The sequence below is a fragment of the Rana temporaria genome, chromosome 1 (assembly GCF_905171775.1).
Source record: "Rana temporaria chromosome 1, aRanTem1.1, whole genome shotgun sequence".
NCBI classification, from domain to species: domain Eukaryota; kingdom Metazoa; phylum Chordata; class Amphibia; order Anura; family Ranidae; genus Rana; species Rana temporaria.
The window spans coordinates 90,179,357-90,191,926 of NC_053489.1; the positions used below are offsets into that span (position 1 = coordinate 90,179,357).

Here is a 12,570-nt window from a genome sequence, read left to right on the forward strand (position 1 = left end):
TGCACCAGAATGAGATCGCATGCGTGTGATCTGATTCCTGTCCGAATTGACAGATCACACTGTGATCTGCGAACCGATCTGGGGGGTGTCATTAACTTTCTATTGACACCTGCAGCGGTTCGCATAGGGTGGTGTGAACCACCGGCGGGTGACATGTGATACGGGAACCCGTACTGGATTCACACGGGTTCTCGCATCGCAGCAGTGTGAACCCCATTCACGAACGACTTACGCAAACGACGTAAAATACAACGCTGTTCGTACGTTTCCGACGTCCATACCTAACATGACTTACCCCTGCTTTATGAGGGGTAACTTTACGCCGGTCCGACACCTTACATAAACGACATATCTTGATATGCCGAGTGCACGTACGTTCGCAAATCAGCGTATCTAGCTAATTTGCATATTCAACGCGGAAATCAACGGAAGCGCCACCTAGCGGCCAGCGTAAAATTGCACACAATTATACACCGGCGTATGCTAGTTACGTCGGCGGAGGAAGCCTATTTTTTCAACGTATCTGCCTTTGAGAATCAGCGTCAAGATACGACGGCACAGATTTGAAATTACGGCTGCGTATCTGGAGATACGCCGCCGTAAGTTGTATCTGAATCCGGGCCGCTGTGTCTAAATTCTTCTTTAAATAATTGCTCTTTCCTTTCCTCACCCCCGTCCAATTTTAGAAAATTTTAGAACGTAAGCAAACTTTTGAAAGGTTCCAACATTGCATTAGTATGCTGTTGATAATCGTTTGCATTAATTGTGCACCCCAGGTCATAATTGCTTCTTGCCAAGACAAGACATATAGGTAGATTCACGTACCATGGTGTAAATTTAGGACAGTGCAGCCTAGCCTGTTTAGGCTACACCGCCGTAAATTAGTTAGGCTAGTAATGATTCACAATCTACTTACCTGCTAATCTACGGCGGTGTAGCCTAAAACGAGCGGGCGTAAGGGCGCCTAATTCAAATTGCTTGGAGGGGGGCGTGTTGTATGGAAATGAGGCTTGACCTCACGTTTTTTGACGTTTTTTGACATTGCGCATGCGCCGGGCGACTACATTTCCCAGTGCGCATTTCGGCTAAGTAGGCCGTACGGGCCTATTGATTTCGACGCGGATGTAAACGACGTAACTCCTGATTCGCGGACGACTTAGGCAAACGACGTAAAAAATTCGAACCACGCGGCGGGAACGGCGGCCATACTTTAACATTGTTATTCCACCTCATAGGTGGAATAACTTTAGGCCGCCTAAGGCCTTACGGAAATGACGTAATTCGACGGCGTAGGCCTGGCGTACGTTCGTGAATCGGCGTATCCCCTCATTTACATAATATACGCCGGCCGCAATGGAAGCGCCACCTAGCGGTCAGCCAAAACATTGCAATCTAAGATAGGACGGCGCAAGCCGTCCTATCTTAGATATGTTTAAGTGTATCTCTGTTTGAGAATACACTTAAACATAGGTCGGCTTAGATTCAGAGTTAGGTCGGCTTATCTGTAGATAAGCCGGCCTAACTCTTTGTGAATCTACCTAATACTGTGCATCCAGAAAGTATTCACTTTTCCCACATTTTGTTATGTTACAGCCTTTTTTCAAAATGAATTAAATTATTAATTTCCCTTAAAATTCTACAAACAATACCCCATAATGTTGAATATAAGAAAGTGTCCTTCACGCTGCTAAGACTAATAATGATATAACCAAACAAAAAATATGTGAATGCAGCAAAACCTAATCGTATTTACAATACACAAGGTGAAATATATTAAAAGAGGGGTTTGCGCAAATCATTAACGCTAATAGGAAAAAGTGAGAACAAATAGATAAAGATAAATCAAGCCAGATTTATAAAACGGTGTATCAAAAAACATATAAATATATATCAATATGATAAATGTGAAATAATTTGGATGGTGATAAGTGTCCCATAAAATAAGTGAACAATGGGTTGAAACAAATAACTAGTAAATGTCTCATAAACGAGTGAACAATGGGTTAAATGAAAATAGAAATAGCTGATAATTGTCCCATACAGAAGGGGGGTGTTGAAGGGTTGCAGCAAAATAGGTAGCAAAGTGATGGGGCTAAATGTCCACTAAGCCAGGTGTATATAGATGACAGTGATGGTCATATCCACAAAAGGGCTCCCTGGACTCTCACCTCAAAAACATGAATCTGAAGCATCAAGGATATCCTTAAGTCATCCACCTCCTTACAGCCAAGGAATCTTCCCACCTGTCACACTTCTCTGGCGCTTCTCTAGCCTCTCCAGCTGTCCACTGCCTGCCCTCTATGCAGTTAGCATGCACCCACTCGATCAGCCCTGCACAGAGCCTCCGTTCCAGTAGAGGGGGGAGAGAGAGAGAGAACAAAGGCCTCTGATAGTGTAGTAATTAAAATACAGGGGGATGTTTATTGTCGAAAACACCTGCGCTTACATCAAACAATTAAAAACATGCAGTGATAAACAAACAGCAGCGTCCTCGGCGCCTGCTTACGTCTCTCCAGGTGTACGTCTGTCACAGCTAATCCCTACGCGTTACGACACAGTCACGTGTCTTCATCTGGGGAACCTGATTGGTAATGCCATTTGTGTTTATATATCCTTAAACCGGAAGTAGGCTCGCGGCCATTTTGTTGTAGTCCGCCGCAGTATGAGACCGCGGCCATTTTATTGGTTTTATTGTATAACCAATAAAATGGCCGCAATCTCATACTGCGGCGGACTACAACAAAATGTCCGCGAGCCTACTTCCGAGAAGTTACTTGTCCTTTGCGTTGCGTCAGAATGAGATTCTCCATTTGTTGGATATCTGCAATTCTTGCTAACCACTGTACTTTTGATGGGGGGCTCTCACACTTCCACAGAACAGGGATGCATGCCCTCGCTACCATCAGTAGATGTCTCAATAGGGAATTTTTATATTTCTCCAATGACATAGGGATACCCAACAACAAATATACAGCCGGGTTCTCTCCTAACGATACTCCTGTTATCAATTCAATTGTTTCTGCTACCATTTTCCAGAATTCTTTTATTCTCGCACATTCACAGAAAATATGCATTATAGTCCCTTCTAATTCCTTACATCTCCAGCAGATTTCTGATATTTGGGGATATATCCGGTGTAAGACCGTCGGTGTTCTATACCATCTGGTAAGGATTTTATATCCCCCCCTCTTGGTATCTACTCGCTACTGATGCTTTTTTTTTTGTAGTCCTTTATATTGGACCTTCCCTTACCCTAAGGATGCTGATGCTTTTTGATTGAACACCAGAATCCTATTTATCTGTTCTTGGGAGAATCTTACTCCCGTCTGTCCGTGTTCATCCGATCCGCAGACGGAAGAAAAAATAGGGTTTTCCTCCGTCTGCAGAATCAAATGATTGTGGACTCGGATGATATCAGGTGTCAGAGGATGTTCATCCGCTGACACCCGCAATCTCATAGGGATCAATGTATGTCCCTTTTTCATCCGTAAACGGATAGATGAAAAAGCGGACATACGCATGTGTGAAAGAACCCTAAAGCATAACTGATGAGCAGAAAAGGCCAGGAAGATCACAAGTTAAAGATCAATTTTTTTTGTAATTTCTTTTATTATAAAGGTAAAAGAGGGCAATATAAACTAGTGCGATATTTGACACTGATTTGATAAACGAACACATCGATATCTGGCCGATGGATGCAGTAGCAGTTCTGGTGCTCATCAGATATTTTAGTTCTAATTTGTGTTCTTCATCTTTGAAAATAGTTGCTCATAAATATAGGTGCTGCCGAAAACTGATGACATGAATAAATGAATTAATAAATAAATTGTGAAGAGTGGGATATTTTTCTTTGGGAAGATAAAACTTATACAAGTCTAGTAAAGATACATTATCAAATTTTTCATTGGCCACATGTGTTTTCTAAGTGCAAATGCATTGAGTAAATTTGAGATTTTGTCTTGGGCCACATTCATAGCCGCCCTTGGGCCGCAGGTTGGACATTCCTGCTCTAATGCATTAATGGAAGTTGCCAAATGTTCTTTAGTATAACAGAAGTTACTCACAATCTGCTGGGAAGGAAGAAGGTAGGGCAGTGTGAGGACTCAGCAGCTGTTTCATGACAAGGAGGACTTTATGAAGGTTCGTTGAAACAGCTGTTGATTGCCCATAACTCACCTATTTTTTCTTTAATAATCCATGCATATTTTGTTTTGTGATTTGGGTTCTCTGGTTTTTAGGTTGTTGTTAATGTATGGAAAAAAATGGGGGAAGAAACTGCACTACACCGTGCTAAAATATCTTAGTTGAAAAATATATATAAAAGTGATCCCAAAACAATTGAATAAATGAATACATCTGTGAGGATAAGAAAGCTGCATACCTGCTGATAAACAGTGTACGTAATTGGAAAAATATAGGTTGCGCTAACTGTAGTCAATCTGCACCAAAATATGAACAAGAATAGTGAATAATTGTCACTTAGTACAAATAAGTGAGTAAATATAAGTGTATAAAATACAAAAATTATTAATATAATAGTCCAGTGAACTAAACACTATATGGTTACATGAAGCAAATAAATGTTGTGTAAACCAAAAAGTCCAAGAAAAACACCAGTGGAGATGTTATAAAAATATTATGATAGACTCAAGAGTTGGAACACCCATGTGAAAACAGTCTCTTCCAAATGCTGTAATTGCTCCACAGATAGAAGTTGTTTGATAGGATCCACCACCAAAAGAAGTGCCTGCTTACCAGATCTTAGTGACCCCCTATTACAGAGGGTAAAAGACAGCTTTGAAACAGATGCATCTCAGGCCTCATACACACGACCAGTTTCCTCGGCAGAATTCAGCTTCCGACCGAGTTTCTGGCTGAATTCTGCCGAGAAACCCGGCCGTGTGTACACTTTCGGCCGAGGAAGCCGACGAGGAGCTCGGCGAGGAAATAGAGAACATGTTCTCTATTTCCTCGTTGTTCTATGGGAGCTCTCGTCCCGCCGAGGTCCTCGGCGGCTTCAGGGCTGAACTGGCCGAGGAACTCGATGTGTTTGGCACGTCGAGTTCCTCGGCCGTGTGTACGAGGCTTCACTCTACTCCAGCCAAATCCGAATGATGATAGGTCAAATCAAATCACCCACAGACTCGATGGACTCCAATGGCAGAGATCATACCAGAAAAACAGCAAAAAAAGCTCCCATAGCTCCCATATGGGAGCTTTTTTTGTTGTTTTTTTGGTATGATCTCTGCCATTGGAGTCCATCGAGTCTGTGGGAGCAATTACAGCATTTGGAAGAGACTGTTTTCACATGGGTGTTCCAACTCTTGAGTCTATCATAATATTTTTTATAACATCTCCACTGGTGTTTTTCTTGGACTTTTTGGTTTACACAACATTTATTTGCGTCATGTTTGTTCATATTTTGTTGTTAATGTATACAAAGTAAATGACCAAATTTTAAGGTTAAACTAAATTAATCAGTTCTGCATATTTTGACTTCCATCAGTAATGTTTTGAATTGATATTTTTTGCCCGCAAGAATCCAGTATGATATGGAATTATCTGCTTCACTGCCGGAAAACCTTTAACACTTTCATTGGTGCCCAGATAAAATTTATCAGTGTCAATATGTGTTGGTTAATTTGACAGTAATTCTTAATTTGCCAAATTAGCCTACTTAAATAAATGTTACATTGATTAAATATATTTGGATATATATATATATATATATATATATATATATATATATATATATATATATATATATATATATATATATATATATATATATGCTCACTTTTCACAGGTGGAATGTACAAAGGAACAATAAATAGTGTGAACATTATCTGGCCATCCCAATGCATAGCCATATGAATGACAAAGATTCTGGAGTGTAGTGAGGATTCTTAAAAATCTTGTTTCATTTACTACATAAAGAAACTGGCTTATGTGGTTCTGGGGGAATCTTTCTGTCTTCGCAAAAAATGATTATGCCAAAAATATAGTTGACTGAAGGGCAAAGCCTGATTAATTTTCTGGCTGATGGTACTAAAATCTAGAAAGTAGCTTGTTCTGTAAGATTTATTTTGGCAAAAGTAGTAGTATCAGGAGGAAAATGCAAGTTTATGTGGAAACATTTTTGGAGACCATTTCTTTTTAAACACAGTGAACTAAGCATTTGTGATTCACAACATTTTGAAATTCTGTGATTTGTTTTGGGAATTTTTGTTGTAATTATTATTTTAAATGGATACTCAGGCAGTGAGTATTCGTGTCTTGTTCCAAAAAATGAGTTAGCTGTAGATGTTGAGACTACATTTTCCTGGTCTAGACAGAAGTGTATCTTCTTTGCACTTTTTTTTGGCTATGACTGAGTGACAAGCCACAGGAAAACCTACAACACATTTTGGAATCTACTCAACAATGTTTCTGACTTGGCATTTAGCTCATGCCAGCGTAGGTGTATTATTGGATTTTATTTTGAAGTCTTCAAATGGAAAACTAGCAAAACAAGCATTTAGAAAATTGCTTTCTGTTTGGTTAAATTATGTTAACTTTGTGGAATAACAGATGCATACATCACTTCTGACCTTTAGAAATATTGACACTGTATATAACCTGCAGTGCAGTGGGGGGGGGGGGGGGGGTGTTGAGGAAGGAACATCTCACAACATGTTGCTAAGTTCCCAAGTTGCATTGAAGTGTGCAGTGAGGATGTTGCCCTTCATTGTATCCTGGGTTTAGAGGGTTTCCCTTTGCAATGGTTTAAAAAAGTGAAAAGCACTGATCACTAAATATTGGGGCTGAACTTTCTTTTCAAAGGCTAGTTTCTTAATTCATTGCTTTATATGCAATTCCTAGCAAGAATGTTTTGTGCTGCACCTTTTAATATATAGTTACAACCAACTTAATCAGTCAAAGAAAATTCAGATTGAAAGAAAGTTTAATTTAGAATATCTAATGCTGTTGTGTAAGAAGACCTGACCAGAGGCAGATTCATGGTTGTGCTCATAATGATTTAATTAACTTTACACATTGCCACAGTGCTTTGTTCAACTTTATTAAAATATTTTCCTTTTTCTGTACGGCATAGTCAATTGTCAAACTCTATAACATCATGGCTTTACTTTAGCAAGCATAAGTTGCCCTCAGGCCTCGTACACACGACCGAGTTTCTCGGCAAAAACCAGCAAGAAACTTGCTGGGATTTTTTTTTTGCCGAGGAAACCGGTCGTGTGTACATTTTTCGACGAGGAAACTGTTGAGGATCCCGTCGAGCCAAAAAGAGAGCATGTCTTCTTTTTCCTCGACGGGAATGGAGAAACTTGCCTTGTCGAGTTCCTCGACAGCCTAACAAGGAACTCGACGAGGAAAACGATGTGTTTCGCCCATCGAGTTCCTCGGTCGTGTGTACGAGGCTTCAGAATTTGCTAGCGGTACCACCTGGGTTACCCAAACCAGTGGTTGAGATTCTGTGCATTACAGCATCAGAGATTTGTTACTTAGGGGTTGATTTACTAAAACTGGAGAGTGCAAAACCTGGTGCAGCTGTGCATGGTAGCCAATCAGCTTCTAACTTCAGGTTGTTCAATAAAGCTTTGACAAAAAAAAATGGAATCTGATTGGTTTCTCTTTACATTCTCCAGTTTTAATAAACAAACCCCATATGTGTGTAGGATGCTGACATGTAGTGTAGTGTAGACTGTATAAGACTCACCTAGGTGCCAATTTGCTGACAGTGTCAGTAAAAGGTGCATGATATCTTCATCCTGGTGATGCTTCTTCGTTGTCTAATCAGGGGTCTGGGCTTGTGCTGTTTGGCAAGAGTGTCAGGATCACACATTTTTACTCAAGACAGTTCACATGTATCTAAGGTAGTATAGAAATTACAGATGACATCCTTTTAATCTTATTTCTGGTACTAGCCTTCGATGGATATTGCTACTGACACTTTGGGGTTGATTTACTAAATGCAACTAGACTGTGCACTTTGCAAAGTGCAATTGCACTCTACAAGTGCAGTTGTTCCAGAGCTTAGTAAATGAGGTAAAGGAAAAATAAAGAAAACAGCATTTTTGTTTTCACATGTTTGGAGGGTGGAAGTCAGCAAAGCTTTTGCTCATTTATTGAGCTCTGGAACAAATGCTCTTGCAGAGTGCATCTGCACAGTCTGTTTGCCTTTAGTAAATCAGCCCCTTTATACCTACTTTTAAACAAGCCGAGAGTCAGATGCGCCATGTAGAGAGGAGGCTCTTTTCCCTCTCCCCCTCTTTTTTTTCTTTTCTCCCTTCCCCTCCCCTTTCCTCCCTCCTTAATTTGGTTAATTGTTTGCTTTGGCATATTGCCGACAGTACTAATACATGTCGAAGATTTATCTAGAGATATACATATGCTTGTGTATACTCCATCAACGCTCGCGGTTAGAGTGAATACTTTTAGTATATACCTGTGCTTACATTTCACTAATTTCAACAGCTTTTTTATATGTATTACATACTGTCTATTGTCTTGATATTCATACATTGTGAACCGTCAAAGCTGCAGGCTACATTGTTACATCGTCTCAGCAATTACATTGTATGTTAATAATTAGAAATAAGTAAAAGGAAAGGTAAAATGTGGCCATTTGTAAATTTAAGACACAACTCACCAACTTACTCTCTAATTGCTAATTAGTCTACACTCACCAGGACAAGTTTATATCTGAACCAGTCACTGCAGTGTTTTCTTTTCGAGTTCATCCTGTCCTTTTATATGTTTGGTTTGTTTGCTTCCTGTAGGTGATGATTTCATCATTAGTGTGTCTAGGTTTCCTAAAAATTTGATGAGTAGTTTGTTAGGTAATAACCAGCACTGATGTATCACACATCAGCCTAATCCAAGGAAGCCTGCCTTCCAAATATCAATTTAATTGTTACATTTATACAATTATCCTGTTTCTTTAACTGTGTTGTAGTGCTTGTGTTTTTTTATATATCCTGAAAGCTGTAACATGGCTTTATATGGGTTGACAGTAATTAATAGTGCTATATGGAGTTTATTTGCAGACTATGTGTCTTAATGTTGCTCTATGTTAACCAGCTCAGGCCGTGGAACATGCCTCGATAATGAACCTCCAAAGCGTGACTTTGTCTACCCGGCGGTAGCTCCCGGTCAGGTGTATGATGCAGACGAACAGTGCCGTTTTCAGTATGGAGCAACATCACGTCAATGTAAATATGGGGTAAGAAGTTGTCGTCTTTATGTTAATAAAACTTTATTGTTGAAATGTTCAGTTAACAAACAATAACATCATAAAAGTGTGAAACTGCAATATTCTATCTTGAGCGATATTTAGTATTACCATGGAAGTTTGGAATGTAAGGATGCCACCAGCAATACGAATTTAGTATGAAAGGCAGCCAGGTATTGACTATAGACTGGAGATAACAAAAGACAGGCCTAGCACATTGAACAAAATAAAGACCACAGAAAATTGGACTTTTTAGGCACCGTATCGAACACACAAAATCGCATGTATATGTAAACATTGTCTTTTATTAGAAAATGGATTAAAAACTAATTAAAAACCATTAGATAGTATTAACCCAAACTAGTGTGTGAGCATACGCACCCCCTGTATACAGGTAGGGAGCCTCCAAATTATTGGCACTGGCACATAGGTAATAAAACAAATACAATCACCAAGGACAAATAATATAGCGGGGCTATCTCTGTGGAGGGGTATGTTACCACGCACTACGCGGACAGTGCTGTGCTCCACATGCTTTGCATTGAAAAATAACGCTTCTTCTGGTGCGTAAAGGGTTAATTACAGTGTGGACCACAAAAGAGCAAGGAACAGAGCCAGTGGCAGACATGACCCCCCATATGGTTACAAGTAGACGTAGTAATACACAACAAAGGGTTATTATATATGGATATCCGGGGGTTTATTGGGGGTAGCAACTTCATCTCCCCATAGTACAAAGTGTATTGACGGAATTGTGCAAGGAAAAAGCATCAGCTCTATATATATCTGATCATGTGCAGCCTCAATCTCCCATGCAGTATCCCGTCTTCTTTCTAATATAATTAGGGCAGATCTGCCAAGGTAGCCTCCTCTGTATGGTCAGCTCTGCTCCTCACTGACTGGCTGCTAGACTTCCATTGCAGATGACCACATTATCCTCATAACCTGATTGTTGTAAAAATAAGAATGTATCTGCATACAAACAATAAGACCCCTTACACACTGGGGCACTTTGCAGGTGCTATAACAAAAAAAAATAGCGCCTCCAAAGTGCCCTGAAACAGCCGCGAGGGCTTTTACACTGGAGCGGTGCGCTAGCAGGACAGTAAAAAAAGTCCTGCTAGCAGCATCTTTGGAGCGGTGTGTATACCGCTCCTGCCAATTGAAATTAATGGGCACATCGGCTATACCGCCCGCAAAGCGCCCCCTGCAGGGGCACTTTGCGGGTGGTTTTAACTCTTTTTCGGCAGGTAGCAGGGGTTAAAAGCACCACGCTAGTGGACAAAAACCTCTGCAAAAACAGCAGTAAACAGCCGCTAAAAATAGCAGTGCTTTACCGCTGACGCACCCACTGCCCCAGTGTGAAAGGGGCCTAAAACAGACATGGCTCATTAAGGTATTAAAGTGGTTCTGATCGCTCCACGCACTCCTATGCTTGGGCGGACATCTCCTAGATCCAACAGGCATATGCATTTTGAGGGTTATACCCTCTTCTTCAGTTCTGATGGAGTCCTGTGTGTCTCGATTTATCATTGGGACCTCCCCTAGTCCTAAGAGAGCAGCAAAGCGTGGCACGTTTATACCTACAACAAATAAGCAAATGTGTAGGAAGTGTTGTGTCTTGCCTGCATAGAATATAGACATATGAGGATAGAATTACTAGACAAATAGGATGTTCATTTTGGGAAGTTGTGTTTTGCAAGGGAAGCTTCCCAAGAGCATAATGAATATAGTTAAGTTTTACTTTTCAAAGAATACTCAATCACATGCGAGAAAAAAAAAAATAACAGCATTATTGTTTGCAATGAGTGGGGGATAGAAGTCAGCAGAGCTTCACTTAATTCTCATTCTTATAAATTCCCTTGCAAAATGCAAAAATCTTTGCACAGTGAACATCATTGCCTTTTGCAAATCAACTAGGTATAAAAAATGGACATCATAATGCAGGTAAGAGACATTCTGCAGATCAGCTGTATTCTCTGAACCAATTATTAGTGAGCCATGCATCTTTTTTTTTTTCATTTACATGCATGCAAAGTAAGGTGTCGTGTTATACTTACAGATATTTATTACTTTACCGAGGTCACAGTACTTTACTTGACAATGCCTGCAACCTTTTTTCAATACAGAGAAACAGTCTTTGTTTAAGCATCATCCAGTTTTTGGCATCTACCTACTGAACTGACATTCTGGCTTAGAGGTGGCACAGTAATGTAAATGTTGCCACACAGCAGTGCGTTACAACTATGCAGTCGTACGACAATGTACCCAAATAAAAATGTAATCCTTTTTTTTCCTCCACAAATAGAGCTTTATTTTGGTGGTATTTGATCACTTCTGCATTTAAATTTTTTTGCGCTATAAACAAAAAATGACTGACAATTACAGTAATTTTTACTTTCTGCTTTAAAACATATCCAATAAAAAAATGTAAACGATCTTTTCTTCATCCAAAAAAATCGAAATAAGCGTATATTGATTGGTTTGCGCAAAAGTTATAGCATCCACAAACTATGGGATATATTTATACAATTTTTTTCTTCTTTACTAGTAATGGTGGTGATCAGCAACTTATACCGGGACTGCGATATTGGAGCAGACAAATTGGACACTAACTGACACTGTTGACACTTTTTTGGGGACCAGTGACATTATTACAGTGATCAGTTGTAAAAATATGCACTGTCACTAATCTAATGACACTGGCTGGGAAAGGTTTAACAGCAGGGGCAATCAAAGGGTTAACTGTGCCTAGCTGGTGTTTTACTGTACTGTGGGAGGTTCTTTTACTAGAGGAAGGTATAGATCCATGTCCCTGCTTTGCAGGAACACAGGATCCATGCCTTCTTTAATGAGAGAATGACCATCTGCCTTGTTTACTTAAGCAAATCACCGTTCGTCCTGTGTACAGAATGATCAGCGGGTGCTGGTGGACATCAGGTCCGCTGATCAGCTCCCACTATGTAGAATGACAGTGGGAGTGAGCCACCGCCGCATGCACTTGCGCACAAAATCCGGAAGTGCAGGATTACATATATATATATATATATATATATATATATACGTGATCCCGCGCAGCGTGGCTGTCCTGTAGCAGAGAAACTGCTATAGGGTGGTCAGCAAGTGGTTAATGATAATGTTTTGTAGCACTACCCCCGAAGGAGCAGCTGGTTTGATTTTGGTGGCATATTACCTCAATTTTCTCCGCAGTCTAGGGTGCTTGAAGAGAGTGTAGTAAATGGAATGTCCACAAAACAGGTGTCTTTTCTGTGCTTTTATTACCCAGCCTGGTAAAAACAGTAAAACTTGGTGAAAAGTAAAGAGATAGTGGAAATGAA

The 12,570-nt window shown here is 40.1% G+C and overlaps 1 protein-coding gene across 1 annotated transcript in view; it reads left to right on the forward strand.

Moving 5' to 3' along the window:
* Positions 1–12,570, forward strand: part of ADAMTS6 (ADAM metallopeptidase with thrombospondin type 1 motif 6) — a 397,790-nt gene that overhangs the window by 216,851 nt on the left and 168,369 nt on the right. Inside the window, exon 11 of the mRNA XM_040340248.1 lies at positions 9,082–9,223. Within this exon, the coding sequence (XP_040196182.1) occupies positions 9,082–9,223 (142 nt within the window). The remainder of the gene's footprint in view (positions 1–9,081; positions 9,224–12,570) is intronic.